At 40.4% G+C, this 27702-nt stretch overlaps 3 protein-coding genes across 3 annotated transcripts in view; all 3 read right to left on the bottom strand.

Annotated features, from left to right (window-relative positions):
- Positions 1-22351, bottom strand: part of dars1 (aspartyl-tRNA synthetase 1) — a 32413-nt gene extending 10062 nt beyond the window's left edge. The window contains exons 1-9 of the mRNA XM_003445400.5: positions 22189-22351; positions 16092-16194; positions 12546-12575; positions 12137-12194; positions 10291-10383; positions 8972-9074; positions 3560-3662; positions 2788-2868; positions 1043-1102 (exon numbers count right to left, since the gene is read on the bottom strand). Of these exons, the coding sequence (XP_003445448.1) occupies positions 1043-1102; positions 2788-2868; positions 3560-3662; positions 8972-9074; positions 10291-10383; positions 12137-12194; positions 12546-12575; positions 16092-16194; positions 22189-22211 (654 nt within the window). The 5' untranslated portion in view covers positions 22212-22351. The remainder of the gene's footprint in view (positions 1-1042; positions 1103-2787; positions 2869-3559; positions 3663-8971; positions 9075-10290; positions 10384-12136; positions 12195-12545; positions 12576-16091; positions 16195-22188) is intronic.
- LOC106097784 (serine/threonine-protein kinase pim-1) overlaps positions 1-27702 on the bottom strand; it is a 459832-nt gene that overhangs the window by 75895 nt on the left and 356235 nt on the right. The gene's annotated exons all lie outside the window — the stretch shown is intronic.
- LOC100703262 (C-X-C chemokine receptor type 4) lies at positions 25277-27474 on the bottom strand. The gene is made up of 2 exons (XM_003445325.4): positions 27318-27474; positions 25277-26942 (listed from the first exon to the last, which is right to left on the bottom strand). The coding sequence occupies exons 1-2, from the start codon at positions 27333-27335 to the stop codon at positions 25812-25814; spliced, it is 1149 nt and encodes a 382-aa protein (XP_003445373.1). The 5' UTR covers positions 27336-27474; the 3' UTR covers positions 25277-25811.

Here is a 27702-nt window from a genome sequence, read left to right as displayed (position 1 = left end):
AAGGAAGCTGGATGCAGTTTTTACAGACCAAATATTATGATTAATCACAAAATAGCATGAAGTAGGGCTCATAATCAATCACATTTCTTACATCTTGAAGGCTAAGATAATGGGAGCACTAGTGTTAGAGGATTTGTTTGGACTCTATTCTACATCAGCCAGCACGTCCGGATGACAGTCTGAAACTGTCTGCAAGTCCAGCCGTCTTTTAAATCTAAAAGTAAACTTTTAAACTTTAAAAATGTTCAAGTTAGGAATGGAGTTTCATGTGAACTACATAATTATCAGAGGCGTTTTATGGTTCCCTTCTGAAGAGTTTGCCAGTGTGGGAAGCACTTTATAGCTTCAGCAGGCTCTTAAGAGCAAAACTGATGACAGACCCAAGTCCATGAGCTCAAAGTGCACAGTGCTGCAGAAGCAGGTGTTGTTGTGAAGCTTGTGAACAAAGTGGCTCTGTGCTGTGGTGTTGCTGCCTTCCTGCCAGTCGTATCTTCCATGTGGGAGGAACATATCAAAACAATGAGACACTTTGCGGCTTAGTGTCTTCTGCTGCTCGCATAAGTTTAGCACATCTCCCAGCACTGCAGAAGATTCATATCACCAGCCCACTAAATCACAGCCTTTTCTCTTTCACTTTTAGAGGTGCGCTGGTTTGTTGTTTGCACTCCTTCACAAATATTTTACATTCACTCTCCAACAGCCTACATTTGCAGTAGAAGTTTTCTGTACTAAGACACAGAATGTAAGCTGTAAAATTATTGTTGTTATAATGGCAATACTTTTTTCTTTTTTTAAATCCATGTATTTCACCCAACTATTCCAGGGAGACATTGAGGCAACCCCAAGCCTTCGGGGAGGACATCCTCACAAAGGAAGCACCCATAAAGCATCATAGTGAGAAGGCCTCTTAAATTTAAAATCTTTACGAACATCTTAGCTTAATACAGCTAAAACCTCATCATTAATCAACTGCAATATTACATTTATCAAACCAAATGCGAATTCTCACAGACTCACATGGTCACAGATGATAGAAACTTACCCTGAGATCAATCACTCTGTTGTCCAGCCTGGTGTCCTGGTTAACTGTGGCTCTCCCTTCCTGAAAACAAACACAAAAAGACCACATTCATCTTACCAAAACCTCCGCAGCCTATGAAATATTAAAAATCATTACTATTCATCTCCTTCTCTTCACACAGGAGTGTTTGCCGTCAGTGTTATGGAAGCATTTTAGAGGCTTTTCACAACTCACAGGGAAAAACTATAACAAAAAAAAAGAAGAAGAAAGAAATACAAATCATTTTTAGCTTTAAAGCTATTGACAGCTTGCAAACCTAAAACAATGCAATCAGTCTGCAAAAACCTTCCTGGGAACAATGCAAAACTACCATTCTCCTGCAGCTTTACCACATCTACCTACTTAGCTCAGTGAGTATAACAGAGTCAAGTGCAATAAAAGACACCTGCAATGTGGGAGAACGGGACAAAAAGAATATAAAGGAAAAAGGTAACAACTGAAAAAGTAAATGTTTCATCACAGGAAGAACCGCTCCTTCCAGGGTCGTGGATGTCAGGCTTCCTGAGAAGACCCACAGGGGTTTGAGCTAATAGCCTGTGTAGCCACATCCTGCTCCAAACAGCCACACGCAGAGGGACAAAGTGTTAGATGGGCAGACAGTTAGACAGACAGGGCTGTTGAGGCAAGTGTCTCTGGGGAAAGCAGGTGTTGCTACAAGTGTGTGACTGACATGCTGAATCCCAACAGAAAACACCTGAGACGCTGCTACAGCTGCAGATATTAGCTTACTGGATAAACAATGATGGGCCCTCAGCTGTCTTTGGTATTGATGAGACTCATATTAATGTGCATGCATCTACAGTGTGACATATAATTCCACAGCAGATATGATGGATCTAAAGCTACGAAAAAATGCCATCCTGCCGTTTTATGCGTTAAGCCAATTCAACGGCTACATCAGGAATGTTATTATTGAAAAATTCAACATTTCCACTTTGCGAATCTTGGAGCTGAGGCTGATCCTCTATACTAGAATAATCATTTTTTGGAATGAATCAGGAAACAGAGCCAAATGATTTGAGCTGGAATTCCGTTTAGCCATCGTTTTTTGGTGCTGCTAAACCAGCAGCCTCAAAGGTTTACATGTATTTCTAACCACCTATACTGCAGCTAGGAAAAAGAATGGCTTTTTAAATGCTTCATGATTTTCTTGAATGATTCTGCATCACTGCACAATTCCTTAATTGCAATTCAGAGAACTCCCTCAACACTGGCAGCCGGCTCTTATAAACACTGTGCGATGAAATCACCATTTGCATGAGGAGGGTGATTCAAACAAGGTGATTAGGTTTAATCAGCCAATCCTTGACTCTGCCAAACACACAAATCTCCATTCTCCTCACTGAAAACAGTCTCACTGAAAGAGCGCCGTTAGATCTCAGCATGCACAGAATGCGTTTCCATTTTGCTTTTGATATAAAGTATTCAGATAAAAACGGACATAATTGTTCATTATTTTATATTCATTGTGTAGTCAGACCAAACCCATCTGTGCACTCCATGACAGTGAATGGACTCTCACACACACACAGTAACTATCAGGCCTTGGTCTTTTTACAATGAGAGTCTGCTTTTAGAAGTTTTTAAGATACCTAAAATGATGTCCAAATGAATAATAATTACTTGGCTAATACTCTGACTGCACTTTGACTTTGGGCAAAGTACGCTTTCCACAGCCCCTCATCCATCACCCCATTCATCCTCACCTCTTCTCCCTCTCCATCAGGCCTGACAGCATCCTCCAGCTGCAGTGGGAGACGAGGCTCAGCCTGGCTGATGACAAAAATCTGAGAAGGGAAACAGATAAAAATCAAAAAAATGTAAAAGTGTGACAAACCACCGATGTTTTTATTCGATGCTGAGACAATGGAAAGTCCCTGGACTCCAGAAACAGGCGAAGAAGGTGAAAATGAAAGGGCCTAAAAGCTGCATCTGTTAAAACCTCATCAGTGTGTGAGAAAATCACCTACGTGCTGCTGCTAACCATGCCTGACAACTGTTGTTTTGTGTTTTTATGTTTTTCATTTACATTGGCCATCATAGCAGAGACAATCTCGTCCCATTCACCAACATTTGATGCATTCACTACATCAAATTCTTTTGCAGTGCAGTACATAAGAGTAAAAAGGAGCCTTGAGGTGACTTTTGTTACATTTTCTTGGCATATAAATAAAATGGATGTTACTTAAAGCTCAGATACTGCGTTAAATCAACAGTTTAAAAGGAAGAGTTAAATGGTCAATGCACTACAGTGAAAACCTCTTTGGTACCTGCTTGAATAACATGAATTATGGATGCTCCATTGTCTGGGTGCGTACGCACTGCATGTGCTGGGAGGCAAAATATACAACCTCTGGTATTTTTATTTATATGTGTAGGAGACATCTGCGGCTTTAAAACCAACTGTATTATCTTCTCTATGTTTACATGTCTGTCTGCTAAGAAGTGCCCATTAATGACTGCAGTGAAAGTGCCAACCCTTTCAACGTGGAGCTCGACGTCCTGCTGGGAACAGCTCTCGATCTTCTGCTCCACTTTCCTCACTATCGCCTCCACATCGACGATGCTCTCCTTGGTGATGCTGGTGGAAACATTCAGGGGGAGGAAAGTGTAAGTGATGCACGCTGGTTACAAAACAGATTTATCTGTTTGGAAAGACGAGTAACTGTGAAAACCACATATCCGTTAAAGTATGTGCAATGCTTGTAGACACGTTTTTACATTTTTCATGCTTTTATGCACCGAGGATAGTGCGGGGTATATGGGTGAGTGATTTTTGACTGGGTGGTAGGTTTTTTAAGGGTTTTTTCCCCCCTCATGTGTTTAAAAATAAAAACAGCACTGATATTTGCATATGGGCTAATTGACATACCGCAAGAGCTTGTGGCGTAAGAAACCACGTTGCCCTGTTCATAACAATCGTGAATGTGAGACTACATTAGATTCAAATTAACAGGCTGCAGCAAGGCAGAATATGCTATTATTTTCATCTTTTTCATGTTTTTTTAAACAAATGTTGGTGAATGTTTATCTTACAAGGGAAGAAAACAAAACAAAAAACACCTGCAAAACCATTTTACCCACTAAAATTAATTTTAGGCCCCATGTGGTGAAATTTCTATCACCACATTATTTTTTCAAAAGGTGTTTATTTAAAGACCTGGGTGAGACTCTGTCCATATCAAACAGCTAAGCAATTCAACAACAGTTTTTAACTCAGCTGGAACGATAAATTATAGCAATGTGCACAATCTTAACTTTCTTATTGGAACAATAATTTCAGTCACAAAGGAAAAATAAACAAACACCAGCGCTGGGGCTCGAGGGGGGATTTGTTAGCTTTGATAAAACTTGCCTCATACTACAGCTCCTGGAAAGTACCCAGCTCTACTACAAAAACTCTTTGACTTTGAGAGCTGGGGTAAGAATTTCCCTCATGTAAGCCACAGCATACCAGGGGAACCCTTTCTAATTTCCTTATAATCAGTTTTAAAAAACAGTGCAGCATCCCCTTGCACAAGCTCCTCACTGAAACCCAAAGTAACATCTGAGGTACAACGCCCACTGTCTCACAGCAAACGGCCAGATGGGAAACCCGCTGTAATCCACCACTCGTTCTCATTACAAAGCAGTAATGAGGGACCGAACGCTGGGGTACCGCCGTCCCTTCGGCCCCACGACAGCTGCCACCAGACCCAATCCCCTCCAGTCGGAGATCAGCTAGATAAATAAATCCCCACATTAATAACCTCCGCTGCAGGACAAAAGTCTAATGACAACACACTGAGCGCACACCAACAGAAACAGATTCATTCAACACAAGAAGGAAGGAGAAAAGGGAGCGAGCGCTCGAATCAGTGATCCAGGAAGGACAAGCTGACTGGTTCGACAAGGCTGCCTCCAAACTGCCTCTAACTTTAACTGACTGAACAAGTGCTACAGCATTAAATTCCTGGCTATAGTCTCTTCCAGATTTCTACAGCTTCAAAGTTATAACATGTATCAACTTATAATACCACTTTGAACCCTGAGAACCAACAGTAAAATCAGCATATCACTCTAAATGTCCTCATATCAGCATTAAAAAAGGAGGATTCTCGCCTCCTGTCAATGACCTCAGAGGAAAGAGAATCTCATTTACAGGTCATCCTTGTAAATTAGATTTTAAATCTCAATGGGTTTTTCCTTGTTAAATAAAGTAATAAATAAATAACCCCCATCAGGTGATGACACGTACCCTTCCCCGGCCACACAACAATTATGAAAAATAACTAGTTTTTAACATAAGTGTCCCTTACTCTGCCTCTAAAGTGATTTAAGAACCCTGCGAGTCAGTTTTAAAATCCAAATCTGTGTACATTGTTGGGATTTAGAGATTCTTTTATTGCTATCATATAATCTGCCTTATGATGAATGTATTAATAACATGTTTTACAGTATTATTTTATCAGTAATATTTCTTACAGGGTTCATATTGCATTGAATATGTTTGTCATCACATTCATTCTATTCACAGGTTTAGTTCATTTTATACACATTGCATATCTGTGCTTGTTTAGAGTTGATGTTCCATCCAAGAGGGTTTTAAGCTTCACTGGTGAGAGTGTCCAGGTGATACATGTTGAGGGAAGATGAGAACATAGCAGGTTAATTGCATGCATGCTTACAATACACATAAATCTAGTAGCAGGCCTGAGCGAAGGCCCAAGTGTCTTCTGCTTCTTATTTGAGACCTGTGCCAATTCAGTCTACTTAGTGATTGATGACGAGGGTCCATTATTAGCCCTTAGAGACCCTGAAGCTTGAAGTTATTACTTTAAAAGGAAGGTGTTATCAAAAAGAGAAGTTATATGTCTGTTTATAGTTATTAGAGATGTACAAGATGTACCCTTGTCTGTAAACAATGAGTGGACATAATGTATTTTTGACCTGTATTGACGTGTATGTGGGGGTGTGATCCTCTATGCTATAAAACCAGAACCCAGTGTATTTTTATCAGAGCAAATAAGCCATATGCTGATGGTTGTTCTTCTGTGTTAATAAAACTCATCGTTCGATTGCACTTTTCTGGAGCCTCCGTCGTTTATTGTCTGATCTGCAGTTGATCGATCTCGCTTCAACATCCAGGTACAGTGCATCATCACAAAGTAGTGCCATTCACAAAAAAAGCAACCAACAGTTTTAAAAAGCGCTCTGAATTAAACTGACCAACTCCACAGCAAACAACTGACATGTTATTCCATTTCAGAGCTCAGCCACAATTTCTTCGCTGCTCTACATTCAGCACTTGAGAGGTACTTGAGAGTAAAGGTTGAGCACAGGCAGAAGATCACTTAATTAAACTGTGAGAATGGACGGATGATCACTTGGACATGCAATACAAGTAAGGGGATTCTCAGCAATGCAATCTCCGCCCTTAGAGCAGTTATGAGGGGATTTACTTGTAATCCAGGGTCTCAATCAGCTTGTCAATCATCAGACCACTGAAACTGTCTGAAACTAAATGTGCACCACAAAGCTACAGGAGTGATAGTGCCACCTGTTCTTAGAGATACATCTAAAAACAGAAGCACAGCAACAATGTTGTTTTGGAAACCTGCTTGGTAAGCGACTGCAAAGTGGTATGACTTTGCTGTTGTTTAGTTTTGATGTAAGATGGTGTTGTCCTGACAACCATGTCATCACTTTCACTTGCTGTGGTGTTAGGCTGTCAGGTGGTGTAAGATTGCAAAACAATCCAACTGTCCGACCACAACAATGCAGAACAAGACTGAGGAAGTGCTGCACATAAAAGAAATCACTGGTTACAAAAATATGTCAAAGTGCAAGGGGAACACTATTTATATATAAATTTATATATAGAAAAAGGCACCATCTTTTGACGTACCCCCATTTTCAAAACATAAAAAAAAACAAAAAAAAATTGCCAAGTATTGTGTAGGTCCCCTATAAGCTGCCCACACAGCTCAGTCCCACTGGGGCACATGTACACTCTACAGGAGCTCGTGTGGTTTTTGGGACCTGGATGTTCGGTTCTGTGGCGACTCTGTGGCTCAAGCATTTTTCAGAGCATCCTCTTGAGCTTTTTTTATGGTCAGGCTAAACCCTTGGCTTTTTTGTAGTGTTGCTTGGGGTGTTCTGGGGCAGTTTCAGTACACACCGTCCTAATGAAGGAGGCTGCTGCTGTCAGGGAGTGTTGGTGTGGATGTTAAACATTTCAGTGTAGTATACCAGGGATTACCACAGCAATTGAATTTTAAATACATGGTTGGTGTTATTCATTTCATCTGTCAGGGGTTCAAATGTTGAGGCTTTAAGGAAATTACTTACAGTTTGGAGCTGCAGACCCCTTTCTGCCTGTCTTTGGAGCTATTTTGAAAGCCCCAATGCCATATTACAACAGCGGCAAGAAAAAGGCCAGCTCAGTGACTATAAAGAGGAACTGTGGCTGTGTCAGGAGTTGTTGATACTTTTTACAAAGTTAAGGTCAAAACTCTGGTGTAAGCAGCAGTGACTTTGACTTCATTAGAAAAAATTTGCCTGTGCCTGGGTTAAATTTCCCCTGAACCTCATGATACCGCAACAAACTTACGCAGAGATCTCAGGGCCTCATCTCTGAAAACATGAACATAATGCGTGCGTGTCAAATGGTAATTTAGGCACATGCTGCCTGTCATCAAACATTTAGCAGCTCCGACTTGTTTACATACAGCTCAGACAGCTGTGTACATTAAAACCAACGTTCATTACTTACATCTTTCATCAAGTCTCGTGTTTTCAACAAACCGTAGCAAAAGAAAGCCAATGTTATCACAAGTATTACATGAAATGAATATTTGTTCAGCGGTTAGTTGTGTAGTCTAATACAACAGACTGTTTTGAATGTATTCAAGGGTGGATCAAGGATCAAGGTAGGAATAACTCTGGGGAAATGCAGCGTGAGCAGCGCCCGCTGCCAATGAGGTCACCGTCTCGAACAGTTACGGAGGCTGACGACACTCCAAAGACGTTTGGCAGTTTTCAATCAAATCGTCTCATGCCAACTTATAAGCCTCACATGTTTAAGAATGTTTTAAGCCTATCAGACCATCACACTTGTGCAACTGAATAGTAGCTACACTTAAAAAAAACAAAACAAACCCCACACACATACACATTCATTACTGCAATCCCTGCATTGCTTAAGATCAGTGTTATCCCATGTCTTAACTGTCATTTCAATCTTGCAGATTACAGTCGTGGGTGTTACCTTTTGCTTAATTTAGCAATGTCTAAGAAGATGCCATTTAAGTATTATGTGATAATTAAGTTCTTCCCTGTTAAATTCACTAAATACTGGGCGTACTTCAAAATAACTGTTTGTTTTTTTTAATGAATGAACTGCATATTTTAGTAAATTACATCAGGTGCATCATAAAGAGTTTTTGTGTCAATTTAAAATCCCAAAAGGGTCTTTTTTTTTTAAACAAATGAGCCCTGCTGCAAACCTCTAATGTGAGCCTAATCTAACATCACTATCAGCAATACCCCTTTTGTTTCTTTTAATAAAGTGCACATCCATGGATGGTTATGTCCATTCATCGACTACCAGTAATGGGCTACAGTTTGGCTGCTAACATGACTAATGATTCTTGGCTCTTAAGTATTTCTCCCTCCTCTGATCCAAGGAGCTGTATCTGCCATCTTGACAGGAACTGCCCCATTAGGCCACTGCTGTATTCCGCCCTGTTGAAAGCCAGCTTTTACTGCCAAGTGAAAAAATGATTGATTTCCCCGCCCTCCACCTCAGTCAGACGTGTGAAAATGGATCAGTGGACCATTATGGCCAAGGTTTTTTTTCCCACCATTGTTTCTGCCCTCTCCGACAGGAAGAACAGTCTTGGTACTTACTTTGCTGCAAACTTGACCATCTGCTTGCTGGCACGATCCCCCACTGCGACCAGGGCCTGCACGTTAAACTGCTGCTGACGCAAGACCAAGAAGCATTGCTTCCCTGAAAGCAAAACAACAATAGATAGAGCTCGCTTTTTACAATGCAAGCATAACAGCCTTGTCAGAATAATACCTTGGGCACTCTGTCTGAAGCTAAGTAGGTTTGTTCAGTCAAAAGGGCTGTGTGTGTGACTTGAGATGAGTGTCTCACAGCTGTAGGGATCAGGTGAAGTGTCAAACATTTGCAAACAGAGCCTTGTCTTTGAAGAGCACTGTGTGGAGAAAGGCTGATTGCTACCTTCCTATCAAACATATACAGGGACCTAGGAAGAGTGTAAACACGTTAGCCACAAAGACTGAGGGCAGGAGATAATCAGACCACCCAGCTACTTTGATGTTTGTTGCCTGTGAGAACAGGGCGGGTGGTGGAAATAATAGTGATGCCAAAATCCCACCAACAGATGTACCTCATCTCACACAATTCAGGATGTTATTCTGCTCACACGGACATCCTACAGCGAGCAGAAAATGAAGACACAAGTGGAGAGGAAGTGGCTCTTGATTCTGGAAGTTATCTTTAAAGGAAATGGTTAAAAAAAACCCAAAACACATCACAGAGACTCTAGTTTATTTGTAAAAGCCTCGCTGTTTATGGAGAGGAGCAATAACCAGGCAAAGCTCAGAGGGTTATTGTATTCAAATAGAGAAGCTTCGTGACTGCCAGCATCTGGAACTGAGGGGGGACAGGTTATCTGATCTTCCAGTTGGCAGTGACAAGCTAGCCTGACGGTGATATCAAAAACACCTTCAGGTTGTCAATCTGCTTAACAAGGAAAGAGTGGAAAAACAAATCGGCTTTGTAACGCCTCACAATCTTAAAAAAATTATTTCACAAACAGGAGCAAAGTCTTTTAAAATTCTCATTTTACTCTGGGAGTGTTTGGTGCATAATGTTGCAATAAAAGCTTTATGCTTCTCTTCTGGCACAGGGCCTCGAGTGTTGAACCTAAAGACAGCGATGTCTGTCATTTACATCATTTGAAATGGAACACCAAGTGAAAGCCAAATGGCACTGCTGTTTGATCTTGAAGAGAAAGTGCTGCTGTGAATAAAAATGACCCTAGGGCAGATGTTATAAACTTTTCAGTATAGTTCACGGCGGATTAGCTGAGGGGGCATCTAATCATGGCCGTTTGTGTCTTTCACACAAAAGAAAGCCGCTGAGCCAAAAAAACAAAAGAAAAACAAAAGGTGAACAAAGGGGGAGGTGATCTCACCTTTGGCTCGGCTGGTGTGGACTCGGGCGCGCAGCCAGATCAGCTGGTCAGCTTTCTCAGGAGTAAGGTCTTGGACCCGGACCAACTCCCTGTCTGGCTCGCACACGCACGCACACACACAAACACACACACACAAAATATTTTATTACTTCAAAGGACTTTGCTTCCTCCATTTCCCCACCTGCGTGCAAAGAATCCCTCCCCTCTCGTCCCTACATACTCCCAAAGGCAGAAAGAAAAGCCAATGAGCATGCTTGTGCACGTGTAAAAGTGCAGACAATAAAATGCTCAAATTACAGGCATGCCTAATAAATAAGAAACACTAGGAGACTTGCCGAAAGCTGTCTAACTCGTCTGCTCTCTTTGGGCTCTATGACAAATTGACTCTAGTTTCACCTGTATTACTCAGAGGCATGCTTACTCTTCATTATCAGTGAGCAGAGAAGGCAGACACCGAGGCTACACCAGAGAAAACAGAGCCGCCCTGTTGGCTGAGAACTCTGTCAACCCACATGAAAGCCCTCAGGTTTCAGCCCCCACCTCTGCTCCAGCTCCATCCTCGTAGCTGAGCTTGCTATGCAGGTGAGGGAGGCACCACTTTGTTTGCTGCCAGTGGAGCTGAAAGTGCATCCAGACAGATGGACGACATCAACAGGTCCGCCTGCTGCCTCGTTTATCGTTTATCAAACATTATACGTTACCGCTATTATCACTAGTATCGCTTAAATGGCGACCAGAGATGACACCAAAAGCATTTTTCATGATGTTATCGTGTTAAATCAGTATGACTGACTGCCAGACAAAAGCTCAACTGTGAAGTTCTGGATTGGGAAGTCATCGTGTACACAAACATGCTGCAGAGTTTACACTTTGTACCACTGCACCAATGCTTAACCTGTTTTTCCCCAAAAAGTGTCCAACCTGCGTCACTGTTGTATAACCGACTTGGAATCTTTTGTCTTTGACGGCAGCTTAGTAGCCGGGCCACCGGCAATGATCTTGATTAGCCTTTTTTCTGTTTGTTTTTACACTCGAGCCTGTTTTTCTGTCACCTTTTAACTTTTAACTGTAGTCTTGCGCTAGTTCCTGTTTCCAGCACTGACTTGACTCATTTTTTAGTTTGTCATCGTTTTTAATTTCATTATCAGAAATATATTTGTTACATTATGATGGAGACCTAAAATGTTATACCCGCACCATGTTATTAATAATGCTACTGAAGTTTCCCAAGCTACTGGATCAGAGATAGAAACTGAGTCTGTGTGTTTAATGCATCTATGGTATCGTCTTACTATTCATTCATTCATAAATAATAAGAACAAATAATCAAAAATTCAGATCTTTCTTTCACCGTTTCAAATTTACGCAGACTCTGCTATCAAAATCATAAAGTTGTTCTGTAAGATTATAAAATAAAGACACACAGACGATGACATTTACAATAATAAAGCCTCCCTATATTATCGTTGGGTCAACAGAAACTCTGATATGCTTATAAACCATCACGTCAGCCTGTCATTACATCATTTACATCACTTAGGATACAACCAAACATTCCTGCTAATGTTAGTGATCCATCAAGTTGGCAAGCACAGAAACATATTTGAGTATTTCCACACTGCAACATGAGGAACTACTCAAAGGAGTGAAATGTCCGTTTTACTAGACATTTTTACAGGTTGTTGAAGCATCGAATTGTCATTACACGTGAGAGAAATGGGACTATATGGCAATATAAATCTAATAAAAATCTAATAAGATGTTTTGTCTTCTTTTTCGATACAAATCAATTTCCGCTTTCAGATATGTAATTCCGATGAGTGCACAAAGTAGCTCCCATACTAACCAAGCTTTTGTTGGGACTGGACCATAGCTGACACACCATACCGGTCCTTGGCAAAGTCCTTAAAAAAACAAAAGGGTGAAATCTTTAGCAGCATTTCATTTAACCATCAAATGAAAACAGTACTGACGCATGCACATGAACTTTTTTGTTCTCCGAGACAGTTCTGCCACTTTGACTTCATAAGCTTCTGACGTCTGTCTGTCTACTACATCTTAGACAGACACAACAGATAATGGGGCTTATCATAAAAAAACTGAACAGAAAACAGGCAGGGAGAGGTATGCGTGCAGGTATTTGCATACAAGTTGTTGCCAAGGTGTGAATGCACAGGAGCCAAAATCAAAGTCAGTCATAGAAGCAGAGAACTTGTTTCGGAGGACGAGTGCTGTGATCTCTACGAGGCACTTACATCTTCCTCTGCGCTTTGTTGTTCAGAAGCCTGAAACACAAAGAGGAGAAAGGGATTTAAAGGACAAATAGCTAAGAAATCACAAAAAGAGGACTATCAATTAATTAAAACTTTAAAACATCCAACTTAAAATGTTATTATTTTACACCAGGCATGTAAATCGATTTTTCATCTCACGCTACCAGGGATTTAAATACAAATAATAGACCGCAGTTCAATCCCAGAGCCAAGACTTAGACGCCTAGAACGCACAGCTTGTCCACACATTGCTCCAGCCCATCAAAGACAATGAGTAATGGCAGCAGGAGATATTGCTTTGTAATAGAAACAGTGTAAGTGAACAGATATTCTTCATCTCCACGCTGACTTCTGGGCAAATAACTCTCAGAGCGCGATGAGATCGAGTCTTGGAAAAGTTACAGTTCCATTTTCTATGCAAATTGATATTGGTGTACGGAAATATCTAGTGGCAGTTGAGTGAATTGGAATCGCCCATTCTTGCTGTGAAAATCCCGTCACATGATGGATGATATTACAGCTTGTGATCATGTGCATGCAAACAGGCTACGGCCATGAAGCAAGCCGAGCCCCATCAGTCCCACAAAAACGACAAGTGCTGGCAGAAAACCCCCCGCAAAAAAGCGCAAAGCAGAAAATAACACAGCTAAGGCCCAATAAACATTCGGCTCAGCTTTGAGCTCTTCCCCTAGGCAATGCTTGCTATTCCAGAGCGATAGAGGCAGCAATATCCAGTGGATTAAACGGTGACAGCACCTGCTTCTTCCATGAAACATGCTGACTGGATGAATTCAGCTGGAAGAAAGGATTCTTTGCCGTTTTCACTATCACAGGCACTTCAGTCATGACACAGCTATGCAAAGGGTGTCAAACTAGATGGCACATTTTCTAAAGATTCCCTTATTTATATCCTGCAGATTCTGCTCTAAAGGTACGCCTAAGGGAAAGAAAAATATGTAAGAATAGATCAGTATCGATATCTGTGCATTTCATTGTTGGAGAAATGTTACCAATTCACAATTTCCAAACTTTCAGCTACTTTTGTTCCGTTTCTACGTGGCCTTCATAGCAAATACAGCTTAAAGAGGAAAGCAGTGTTTTTATGTCAAACTACGATTAGCAAATGTGACCTGAACATTGTCAGGACCTTGTCTCGAAGTCAAAATTGCATCAAAAGTCTAAGTGGTTAGCAGGCTTGCTGAATCACGTATTTAAACAAGCAAACAGCTTCTCTCTCAGTTCTCTGATAACACAGGATAGGATGTGCAGAATCATATCTAAGCACCATTTAGTGGGTTGAGCTGCTGTTCGCTGTGTTTATCACATGTGAGATACCCAAAAAAAACACCACTATTATCAGATCATCAGCCTAAGTTTGGGCAGAAGTTCAGCAAAATGCCGAAGTTTGTGTAATATGAATAAATATGTGACTTCACTAGTTACTGTGACATTACAGAAGCCCGCTAACAACTGATCCATCTGCGTCACTGGACATCAAGAAACATATTACTCAGTCTGCACGTCGGTGGAAAATGTGCTCATTTCACTTGGTATGATGGGGAGATTAATGATTACTCAAGTCTTTGCAGCTGAAAGATCTAGTACCCCATCTATCCATCATTCATTTAGTGTACGGCTGGGTGATATCTCAAAGTTTAGGTTATATCAATCGATACCCATATATGTTTCACAATATAGATGAAATAATAACTTCTGCCAAGCTTAAACGCTCCTTTTTACTCCTAAACAAAGATATAAGTTTAATTTTGCAAGGATGGAACTGCTTCCTTTTGCAGAAACATGCTTTCGACACAGTTTGCAGTGCATGCGGCTCCATGTAGGAATGTCTCCATGGAGCCAAATTTCTTGGACCCTTCTGTTATACAATGTCCTCGTGTTATGAGCCTCAGGCTGCGTCTGCTGGAATGTCGTGTTTTGTAATGCTGTTGCTCAAGTTGACATTAACATGTTCTGTTGTTGTTGTTACCGTTTATCTTGCTCAAACTCCTGAGATACTAGTGTCTACGGCTGCAGCAGCCCAGAGATTAGCACATGTGCTGCTGCTAGCTGCTCCTCCTACACTCTGTGCGTCAGCCCAACATGATGTGGCTTCAACTCTGTTTCAACATGATTGGTATGATGCGGCACTATCTTCATACATAAAATACAGACAGAATCAGTTATCACCTTTATAATTGATCCATGTCTCATTATTTTGCAATAAATATCTTTTTATCGTCCAGCCCTAATTTTCTGTCTCTTGTTCATGTCTGGGTCGTTGGGTCAGCAGTGTAGATGTTGTCTAGACCAGCGGTCCCCAACCTTTTTTGCGCCACGGACCGGTTTATGCCCGACAATATTTTCACGGACCGGCAATAAGGTGTCGCGGATAAATACAACAAAATAAAACTAGTGCCGGTACTGAAAAAAAGAAGATTTATTCATAACGCACGTGAAAAGACAGAGGAAAACCGAGTTAACGATAAAAACGATAACAAAATAACGCTGAAAACCGATAAAAACCCTGAAAACCATACATTTCACACCTGAGCCTCAACTCTCGCGGCCCGGTACCAAACAACTCACGGACCGGTACCGGTCCGAGGCCCGGGGGTTGGGGACCGTTGGTCTAGACCTCCCTCTCTCCAACCACTTTCTCTAGTTCATCCAGTCTGCACCAGGATCTCCTCCTGGCCATAAATCTCTACATTATTGTAGTGGAGGGGTTTGCATATCCCAGTAATGCCCAGTACCCTAGTTTAGGGTGAGGGGGCCTGACAAAAGTGATTCAGAAAACCAAAGAAAATAATGCAAGGCACCAGTTCACCCTGTCTGGGAACCAAGGTTACTGAGGCCTCACCCTAGAGCCAAGCCTGAGAAGGGTGCTCAAAGAAGAGTCTGTGGTGGCAGGGCCTTAGCCCAAGGACACGGTTAGGCAGCGCCTGAAGAAGCCCACCTTCCTGTGGGCTTGCCATAGTAGTAATAACAACAACAGCTAGTACTAGTAACATTTAAGATAGAATAAAATGTTAGCAAATAATGGACTAAATTATTGTTAATATGAAACATGGAGTGTACATGTGTACAAGTGATCAGAACAGGACTCAAGGGATGAAGAAAAAACATAACAGGGTTGCTGGAATTGGATGAAGACTGGCCAAATTCAAATCAGGTGTGATTTATTTGTCCATTTTTTTAATGAAGCATGGTGAAGGGGACAGAAGGTTGGCGACCCAACACAACACACCTGACAGCTTCAGTTTATAGTGGGCAAAAGCACAGTATTACAATAAGTGGCAAAATGGTTAAAATGGCAAACTAGGAAGGAACTTTTCACTTGGTGTAGAAGAAAATAGCACTTTGTTTGGGTGGACATAAACACAGCCAAAATGACAGGAATACTTAAACAATGGAGTCTCCAACCCAGCTGAACCCCAAATGCCCACACAACAGCACGTCACACCCTTACCAGCTGTACGAGGGTGGCGGATGCAAAACAACAAAACAGAAGAAAACAAAACATCTGACCATTTTGGCCTGTTTCTCAGCCTTCTTTGCAGCCTTCTCCGCTTCCTTCTGCTGTTTCTTCAGGGCTTTCTTTGACTGAGCCTGCTGCTCCTCCTCTGTTGCCCTGAAACAGGAAGAAACGCACAACATAAACATTTCCTTCGACTTCCACCTCCTATTTCTTGTGCATCCCACGAGGAAGTTATTGACCGCCTGGGAAAATTAATTCTGAACCATCACCACCTCCAGCCTTTAAGTATGCACTACTTTTATTCCCATTGTTGTTCTAAACAAAAACTGCTGGAGCCTGTGTGAACAGAGGCACAGCAGAGAAAAGCAGAGAAAAGTCTGAACTAACTGGATAAACAGTGCAGCTTTAAGAAGATGCTAGCCTGAAAATCTAACAGAGAAAAATGGAGCTCATTCAATTATGATAACACTGTGATAACACCGTGCCTTATCTGAAAGTAAAAGACGTCTGTATTTGCACAACAACCGCCATACTACACAGCACAACATAATGCAGGAGCTGATAAGTATTAAACTTTTGCCTGTAGAAAAATTTGATTTATGCAAGCAACAGGTCAACAGACACTCTATATGTAGGTGAACATGTAAGTCACAAAAGAACATAACGGTAAAAAAGATAAGCAGAGATAAAACGATCATATAAAATATTGTGACTTTTTACTTTTCCGTCAGCTGTTGTAAACGTGTGGTAAGAAGACAGGTGTACAAATGAGACCAGGTGTCTAGTCCTGAAGGAAGCACGCAAGCTATAAAGGACCCGCTCCTATTTAGTCACAGGAAATAACACGGATCAAAGGACGACTATGAATAGCAATAAAACCTAAACAAGACACAGAAATCACAACATATTTTGACTTCAGACCAAACTTGTACTTCCCTCCAGGATCCAAATTTAATATTGACACCACTGTCCCAACAACCGCCACTGAGATCTTTTATGATTTAGCACAAGACCATATATGTTCCCATTGAAATGACGAAAAATACACCATGACTCATGCGGTGAGGCTCATTCTAATTCAGCACACATGAAATTCAAATGTTTCTCACCTACACCTAAAACTCTTTGTCACATTATCCTGTTTTAAAAGACACTTTTGAGACAGCCTATTGGTTGGTCTGTTGCTACCTTGTGCTATAAGCGTGTTTGGAACCTGGATGAAAACGGCATGAAGCAGATCAATTAAAATGCACTCAGGTTGGATTATTTATGTGTTCTGCCAACCGGCTGAATTCGTTAAACTGGATCAACAGCCTTTTTTTTCCCCCCCTCAGGCGAGTGAGATCAGCCGGTGGTGCAGATGTCCACACGCATTTATAATCAACAAACTCTCAGCCTTTGTATTTGTTAAAAAACACATCATTTAATGACAGACATACTGCCATATGTTGCACAGTCAGCTTTTTTTTTGCAGTTGTCAGTTAACACATGCATAGTATAGATCACATGGGTGTGTGCCCAACAGTTACCGAGTCCTAACACAACATGTTATTGTAACAACATTTCTAATATTACCATATCATAAAAGACAAACAAGCAGGTAATAATAGTTAAATATGAAACAAAGTGGTACCAGTCATTGTCTGAGACTCAGTAGTGTAAAGTACAGGATGTCACCAGAGTAGCAGAAAGCTCTTTATACTCAAATAATAGCCCCGTGTACTAGGGATGGACTGATCTGATATACAGTATCAGTATTGATCCTGACCTAAATTACTGGAGTGGATATCGGGGAGAAATAAAAATTTAACCCGATCTATTAAATATCAAAAGAGCACCTCACAAAACTTGCGACATGGCGTAACCCAGGTAGCGACCTTAGCACGTCGGAGCAGTGTGCATCACGTGATAGGGCGGCTGTTGCGTGTGAGACCTGTCGGTGGTCTGGAGTTACTTCACACTGAAAGCATCTGGAGCTTCGCTATGTGCTGCCAAACCGGCACTTCAAGCTTTCCCAGAGAAGTAAAGCAAGTGTGCAAGTTCATCTCTGAATCTTTGTAAAGCATTCCTAAGTTAAGCTTAACAACCGATACATGGAGCTCGGACGTTTGTGCGTTGTCATAGCTAAGTCTGACCGTACAATGGATAGACTCAAGTTTTACTTTGGAAAAAAACCCAAAAAAAGCAGTGTTGCAGCATAAGCAGTTCTGTGGTTCAAAAAAGACACTTTTTTTCCAATACTTCTTTTAAGTTTTGCACAGAAATTACACAAAATTTACTCTCAGGTTAAATGTGATAGAAACAGCTTGCACTGACATCCATCTTGACAAAAGATGCGTGTCATGAAGCCGTGTTTGCATTTATTTGCACTGCTTTCTACTCTGGATGTCTATTTATGTTAAGCTTTAAGTATAAAAGGGTCCATTCTACAACCTGTCGTTTTTTAGTTGTTGAATATAAACATTATTTTGTGCTGATATTGCACTTCTTTTTTCAGAACCAAAGAGTTTTTGAAATCTGCATCAAATTGCATTTTAAATTACTTTTTAAATATTACTTTAAATACTTAGATTTAAACTTCTGCTAAAAGTTTAAATAAAAAGATCAGTATTACTAAACTGAAATATTTTGGGTGCACTGCATTTTTGCAAACAGGTATAATAGAATAGCTTTAGTGTTTTGTCTTTTTAAATTTGAGTATGAACTTACACAAAATGCAGCAAGATATATATATATTAAAAAACAGTTTTATTGATTATAAAATAGACTATAACGGATTCATATCGGTATCGGCAGATATCCAAATTTATGATATCGGTATCAGATATAAAAAAGTGGTATCATGCCATTTCTACTGTCTACATGGGATGTGTCTAGCTACGTCACACAAACCAGAGACTACTGAACATCAGCGATATTGAGCAACTTCAAGAGACTGCAGGCTAAAAAACTGCTAGCAACAAAAAGTGGTTGGGATAGCGTTGACTGACATGGCCTAGCAACAAATACATTAGGCTACCTAGGGACCTTCTCACTTGGTGTCTTCAGCAGTTTCTTCCCCTGTAGTTGCCTAAAGTTGCTAAAAGTCATTGACTTCACTGGCTCTCCCTGCTTCTCCCAGTTTCCCTGTGTTTCTTGCTCCTCTTCACCACTCCCCTCATTCATTCGTAAAAAGCCCCCACAAGGAGTCATAAACTACTGACTCTTACCAGAATAGCCAATAAAACTTCAAACATGTATTGTGTTTGCACCTGTAAACTTTCACAAGTCATTTAATGGCAATAAGAGACTCATGGAGCTGTAGGGATTAAGGATTAGGGCTATGATGTCAGTGGCTGATATCAAATAACATGAAATGAGAGAAAACTACGCAAAATGACAGCACACACACAAGGCAACTGATGTGCTATTAAGCTTCTATTTCATGTTACCAAGCTGTTGACTCTACTCATTCAAAGTGGCTGGTGAGATATTAATCTAAAGAGCCTTGCTTTACAGCAGCTTGTCTGCAAATAACTAAGCTAGCAGTCTCAACACAAACATTGTAAGTACCGTGATATTTACTTTAGACTTTTGTTTCTGCTTTACACGTGCTGATTTTTTATTTTTATGGTGACTCACTCATGTTCTATTGTAGTTTTAAATGACTTAACCATCCACTTTAAAGTTTTGATGTGGGGCATAAATGGAAATGGCACGAGTAAAGCAGACTCTAGAATGAGCATGAACAAAAACCATCAAGTCTGACATCTGCAAACGTGACTTTTAAACTACCTTTGTCCAGTAAAGTTATTCTTTAAAATCCTCTGGGCTGTTAGCCTTCTTAAGTTATTATTCGTGTATGAAAAGGACAAACATTCTGCTCACCAGATTATTTTCTTTAAAATGAATACAGACCTCCGAAAACCTAAGATAAACACAGCTATCATTTAAAGGAGAACAGATGCTAGTAAAAGTTATTTTCAACTTTGCAAGTAATAGAATCAGTTTATGATATTTTAAAGTGAAAGGATAATTGGAATAGCTGACTTCGCACAATTACAGTTGTGGTCAAAAGTATACACTAGTATTTGGTTTAATGTCCCTTAGTAAGTCGCACCTCGACCAGACATTTTAGCCTGTTTTATCTTGTTTGAACACCCAATTAAATCAAAGTTTCAACTGTCTATTGATTGTAGGTGCAGTGAAGAATTTAAAGGTAGTCCTCCTTACTTATTCAATTCACTCTGTGCACTATACCAGTATCACTGGCAGCAACTAAGCCCCAGAACATGATGCTACCACCACCATGCTTGACAGATGCCCCAGTGGTCTTAAGTCTAAAAGCCTTACTTTTACTCCTCCTAACAGCAATCTTTGCCTCATTTGAGCTTAAAGCTTTTCTCTAAAAGGCATTTGGCTTGTCCATGTGGGCAACTGCAAATTACAGTCAAAGTTGGAAGCATTGACTTCGGAGCATGGGTTTCTTTCTTGGTGAGCAGCCTCATAGTCCATGGCAATCTGGTCTTTAAGTCTGATATCGTTAGCCATGTTTGGGCCCAAACTCTGCTGCAGGTCTGTAAGTCAAACGATCACGGCGGCATCACAATTTAGACAGTTGAAAAACTGTCTAAATTCTTTCATCTGTAATAAAACGATCAGTGTGGCTGCTGGACCAGGTGTAACAATTAAGTTTAACATCCAGGCATCCATGAAAACAGATTTTATGAAATTTAACGGAGTTAGAAGTTAGCAGGAAGTTAGCTTGCTAGTTTCCAGCTAAATATAATATTCCATGTTCAGACTGAGGGATTACTGAAACAAATGAAGACGTACAGCTCTGCTATCATTTCCAACATAAATGAAGACAGGAAAATAAACAGCAGTGACGTTTGTTGTTCTCCTGACCGAACTTCAGTCAGGAGAACAACTGCAATACGAGGTTAGTCATTAATATACTGCTGCATCAGCTGGGCTGTAGTCACATCCTAAGGTTTTAAAAACTGAGCTTTAAAATGAATAGTGGTAATAAAATCCAAGAGAGTGATCACTTGATCCGCTGATCAGTGATCACTGTCGGCCTCTCTTGGGGCTTGTTGAGAATAAACAGAACAAGATACAAAGCATTAAAATGCATTAAAAACACAGCAGTCTTAATAAACGCAGAGTGGTTTGGGCCTGGAAGCAGGGTTCAGCACGCCATCACCATATAAATATAAAACTCTACAGTAAACAGTGACGATGTTGATACAGCAGTTTCCAGTTCATGACAGGCTTGAAACCTGGTGGTTCCCGTTTTGCTTATGAACATCTTCCAAACTTTGGCAAAGTGGTGACACATCTGAGCACTATTTGTGTAAAATTGTTAGAGCTAATCGTGATCACTAATGAGGACTTTACAGTAGGGCTTTCAAGAAAAAAAGACCCAGAACCTTTAGCACTATTAAAATTAGTGAGTGTATGTATACATTTAAAACTGTATGTATACTTTTGACTTAGACATTAGACTAGAGAAAAGCACAGATATTTTTTTTTCCCTTCGTCTCTTTTTCTTTGTTAGTTCATTAAAGATTTATACTGTACAATCATTCCACCCTGGAATTAAAAAAACAGTTCAAAGAAATCATTCCAATTAAAAATTACCATAACATTCATGCCTGTAATGAGACTATGCAAACTTCTGATCACAGCTGTACATTATGCATTGAGAGTATACATAGTGTAGCTAATATGTGAAAGATTTGCTTAAATGTGACATTATTTAATTCAGATTCCAGGTTTGACTCAACTGTAAAGACACAAGTATAATGGCTTAAAACAATTTTAACCCACTTATGAAACCATCAGAACACCTGTACCACTTCTAAGAAATCGTGTTATCTTCTTAAAACTTTTCACCAGAAAATCCAGTGAAGCCAGTATGAAGTCAACTTTTACAGTAACGTGAGCAGGTTAAGCTAGTCATGGCTTCGTTTTGTTTTTTGCCTCACACTTCTTACACTTTTAAGCTTTTAATTTTGCAGCAGCAGAACTTTAAAGTGTCTGATGCAATCATCTGTGATATTAAGGCAATGCTAGCCGCCTGCTCTCCGAGTTAGCATGCTGCAGTAAGATCTTTCTGCGCTCCGAGATCTGAGGCACAGCTTAACACCTTCTTCATATTCTTACCCCTGCACTTCTTCTTTCGTCATGTCGACTTATTCGCTTGTAAAAACTTGGGAGAAAACGTTTCACGACTGTGTGACAGTGAGGAGCACGACATCAGCTGTTCGCAGCATGCACGGGCACAGGAACAAGGGACCTGTTTTGACGGCGCACAGAATACCGGATGTTCGAGATTCCGGCTAGAAACTAAATTACACTACGCAGTTCCGACTGACTGAGGTTTATCCGGCAGGTTGACAGAGCAGACAAAACAGCCCTAATGCAAACAAATGAAGGAAATTTATATAAATCAAGAGTAATCTGTTGAAAAGGTGCAAAACAATCAAGGAAGCACATTCAAGCCCTTTGTTTTTCTCCTGTTTTTTTTAATCAATGTTCAGACTGAGACGATAAAAGAGTATTCTCTAAAAACAGGTCGAGATAACAGATGTAAGTCCTAGATCCAAAACGACACCATGTCAATTGTGTCTGAGCCCAAAGTCTGTTATAATATTATTCAATAGAAATTAAAGAAAATGTCTTTTCCCCAATATAAAACTTAATATTGGCAACTGATTTAAAATACCAAGTTCAAAGAGTTTTCCAGTAAGCAGTTACAGTGCATATACTTTTCTTTGTTATCATGAATTAAAGTGGGACTCTGCAGATTAAACAGAACACATTAATGGTTAAAAAAAAGAGTTACTATTATTAATAACAGAAAAACAAAACACAAATATCAGACAGAAGAAAGAAATTTAAACTCATATTGCAACTTGTGAGGTCTTTTTTTCTTTATACTACGATTTTGGTGCCAAAAAACTGACTATTTGCAGGCTGTGGTCTTAAGTGACTTGAACTGATGGCACTTCATTTCCAGAAAAAAAATGTATTGTATGCTCATCACTCTTATTTCACTGATGGGTTACAAAATAATTACATTTAAGAAAATAACATCTGAACTAATGAACTCAGCCCACCAGTGACAACATGCACACAAGGAAAACAACAAAAGTGACCACATGTGTGGGCTGTTTTACACATCCACATGAACACTAAAAGTGACACTCCATGAAATTACTTTCACGCCTTTGGTTGAGTGCACTAAGTGCATCCAGGTATCCAGTGACCTTTGGAGGAATGACCGTGCACAGCGAGTGATGGTGGTTTGAATACAGTGGGGGTGTCATCAAAGCTTTTCTCAGGCTGCTACCCACAGGAGCTCCTGATAGAGGAAGCAGCCTTCCTGCTGCTCACTTTTCAACCAAAACAACATAACCTTTAGTGGAGCATGTAACCGCCCTGTGGCATTTGTGTTTCTTTCCTGCTTAGCTCACATTAGTCCTTTAAAATGATCTCTGCGCTTACCGGACATGTCACTCATAATTTTAATATACATCTCTCGACAGGAACAGTTAAATGAGCCCCTGCGCACACTGAACAATAGCCTGAAGTCCCAGTCTGAAACTTTGCACCAGAATCCATAGAGATAATGAATGACCAATTGAAACAATTTCCTCCATACTTCAACAGCTTTGGCCTTTAACCCAGAAAGCCAAACAAGAAACGCTTCGCTGCATGGGTTTGTTTTGCCTGCTATATCACATGTCAGAAAGTTTGCATTTTTGCAAGCGAGGATATTGATGTTTTGCAAGAGATGACTCTGTTTTTATAAAAGTTTTTTTTTTTAAAAACACACACAACACTGACAGTGCAGAAGGGGCAGCAGTTTAGACTTGAGTTGTTCAACAGTATATTTTGACCAAACAGAGAGAATAATGGCTTTAATAATGGATGAAAGGGCACCTTCTTGTAGCCAAGGATAGATTCCCTCGGGGGGCTGACCACTTAAAATTTATGCACTTAAATGGGCACTTTAGTCAGTCTGGAGGAAAACAGCATCTGCGTATCCATTTTATGATACCGATGCTCTGAAAAAAAATAAAACATAATCAGTCAAGTCCATTAACAGATGATACATTTCTGTGTTCAATTCCTTCTGCATTGTTTTAAAAGATTATTAATCTCTTAGCGTGTTTGTGAGCCATGTTCTCGACTGTCACATAAACCTCAGATCCTTCTGCAGACTTCTGCAATACCTGATATCAATTCACTCGGGTAGTGCGTAACCCTGATATGTGCAATCTGAGTATAATCTTGCACAGTTGTGATGATCACCGTCCAGCAAAAAGGAATGTGGATCAAGAACAGCTATGTGAGTTATGTGAGTACAGCAAAGGGTATTTTCCTGCACTTTGTGATGAAAGCAAACTCTTATGCTAATTCTGGATCATTTGGGTCCATTTCCAAATCAAAAAAGTGTCTCATGTTTAATTCTGCTTTACTGTGAGAGGAAAATACCCACTAACTTTGTGGGTGGATGGAAGCACTTCTCACCTTTTCTATATGTAAAGACATGGAAATGTTTCTCAGTTGAAGCTTTGAATGAATGAATGACTGCACTGCATGGCACAGCAGCTTGATGCAAGGACTTCTCACCTCTTCTACATGTAGACATGGAAATCCACTGAATAAATGCCAGGGCAGCATTGTACTGCAGCCATTTGATGGCTTTATTCAACTTGAAGGCCATTGTTGTCCTTCTTAGCCCAAGCATCTCTCTGTCTTTGTTCCTTGCAGATTAAATGTTTAGTATGATGAAAGAAGATAAAAGAATCAGAACAGAAAGACTGGTGCGTCTGTTCAAAGCAATGTTTTATGTTATCACGATATAATATCAGATTTAATCCTTCTTATTTTGCATCTTCAGACTTCAGTTCTGAATCATTATTTCCATTCTGTGAGTCAAAGAATGACCAAGTTGAGTCACAGAACTTCTGAGTGACTGAGGATGATAAAAGTCAAAGGGGACCTTAATCTTTATTAAGACCCATATGGTTACTAATTAAAACTGAAGACTTTAGCTTTTGTGTCACAGCTGCTTAAGATGTAAAAGTGCACAGATGTTCTTGCAATTACAGGGCCTGTCTGTTCATTCCTCCTGCTTTTCAGCCAGTTCAGGTGGTGACATTTGTGTGACACTCCCCCAACCCCCTTGATAATACACATGCACACACGGGAGTAGAAGCCAGTGAAAAGGCGCACCACAAAATATGTTTGAGTTTCTTTTATTTTCAATACAAACACATAAAAAACAGCACAAAAAAATCATTTTGAAGGACTTTTACAAAACTCCAGTGTGTATGACAGCAATAAATTATAGCTTTCAGATAATTGCACAGCTTAGGTGCAAACACACATATGCTACAAACTATGTACATGTTTCCAGAAGCAGCTACCAGTCCTAAAACCCCCCAGAAAGGACATTGTGTGTCTGAGCTTTGATACAGCATCAAAGACTATGGGATAAAAACTAGGACAATGGGTATTGATTGTAAAACTGAATGAATGGAAATGAGGCACTGCCTGAGGACACGATCTGCTTTGAGGAGCAGAAAATAAAATACAGAAAATAAGAACCACAAAAGATTGAACCACGATTGAAGTACAAAGGCACACACACACAAAAAAAATCTTCACGTATAAAAACTCTTTCATTTACATTTGTACAGATTGTAGTTCTTTGAAATTACAGCTTAGCTTTTTCACTCCTGAGAGTATCAAGTCACAGACTCCGAGGCTGACAGTTAACTTGACAAAACACTTGAAGACTCCGACTCGGTTGACACAGATGAAATTGGCCCTCGCTTTTTTGTCATGAGAGTCACTTTCTGACTTGATCTGCTGCTCGCTGTCAGTGCACTCTTAGCTGATTTCTTAAACTTAACTCCCAAGAAAGCATAGAGGATGGGGTTTAGGCAGCAGTGAAAATAGGCTAGCGCCTCAGTGACAGAAATCCACTTGTCCAGCGCTTGCTGCAGTTCACATGAGGGGGAGAGCACATTCAGCATCACGAGGTTGTCCAAAAAGATGCCAACACAGTAGGGGAGCCAGCAACAAAAAAAACAAAAGATTAGAATGATTGTGGTCTTCAGCGCCTTTTTCTTCAGTGTCTGGCCCTTTGCGCCTTGTGCCAGCTTTGTTATGATAATGCAGTAGCAGATGAGGATAACCAAGCCGGGCAGAACGAAGCCCACCAGGATGTGCTGGAAACGGAAAACAACTGTCCATATGACGTTACTTTCCACTGGATACATGCGCTGGCAGATAGTCCTGGAGTCTGCCGTGTCCTCGCTTTCTTCTTTGAAGTAGATATTTGAAGAGCTCATGCTCTGCACTCTTGCAAACACCATGTCAGGTATGGTCAGAATGGTTGCCGGCAGCCACACACCCACGTAGATCACTCTGTTTGCAAGAAGCTTCCTCGTGGCTTGGCTGTTGGTAGCCCGTACAACTGCCAAGTATCTGTCCAGACTGATGAAGGCCAGAATCAGCACGCTACTGTACAGGTTGATGGTGTAGATCATGTGCACAGACACGCAGAGGAAACCTCCAAAGTACCAGTTTTTGGCTGCATCCACAGCCCAGAAGGGCAGAGTGAGGACAAACAGGAGGTCAGCAACAGACAGATGGAGCCGGTACTTGTCCGTCATTGTTTTGACCTTTTTCTGGTAACCCATGACTAGTACAACTAATCCATTACCAACTATCCCAAGAATGGATATTATTCCGTACACTGTGGGTAGGAAGATTTTGTTGAAGTCATTGCTGAATGTCTGGCCACAGATCTCCGGTAAATTCAGGTCTCCAAAATCAAATCCAGACCCTTCTGATATGTTGTCAGAAGTGTTGCTGGTAAAATCAATGTCATATTTGAACTGGAAAAGAGAAAAAAGATTCAAAAGTTAGAAAACAGAACAGATCTAAGAGGATAATTGAATTACCTAAAAATTTATTATACATCTCCTATAAATACATTATAATATTTTATGATAACTTTTGTCTTAAGTTGGAACTGACAATGAGAAAGTCCTCTTCTTCGAATTACTTTCTATCTTCGAATTACTTTGTATGGAAGGAGACACTAAGTTTAAGACCAGTGAAGTACTCGACTGCAAACACGTGGAAACAATAAACTTTATTCACGCAAAAAAAAAATAAAAAAATAAAAACGAAAGAAAGAAAAAAGTCACACAAACAACAAGAAAAACCATCCCACACACAAGTTGGGGCAACAACAGAAAAACACTCACCTCCACGGTTTCATCCATGGTGATAACAATCCAACTGTGGGACTAGTGAGTAAACGTTGGCATGAGACGCACGACGATAAGTTGTTTGTTTCAGCGCCTGCCAATAAATAGTATTCCGTGCCATTAACTCCTCCCCCGAAAGGGAGGGAGGAGCAGAAGTAGGATGCTCCCAAATAGGGTCGCTATAAAACTTCTGTACTTGTTGTAAGGGCGTTTGTGAAAGTCTGTATTTGAAAAACGTTTGGTTTTACCTGCTACATAAAAAAAACCAAAAAAACAAAACAAAAAAACAGGCGGAGCTGAAGCACGCGTCTGGAAACGGTGTATAAAACCAATTTGGCAACTGTGAAAAATGTGTAATAAAAGAAATCTCGGATTAGGTTCA

Source organism: Oreochromis niloticus, linkage group LG16 (genome assembly GCF_001858045.2).
Source record: "Oreochromis niloticus isolate F11D_XX linkage group LG16, O_niloticus_UMD_NMBU, whole genome shotgun sequence".
Taxonomy (NCBI): domain Eukaryota; kingdom Metazoa; phylum Chordata; class Actinopteri; order Cichliformes; family Cichlidae; genus Oreochromis; species Oreochromis niloticus.
This window is presented reverse-complemented; position numbering and strand designations above follow the sequence as displayed.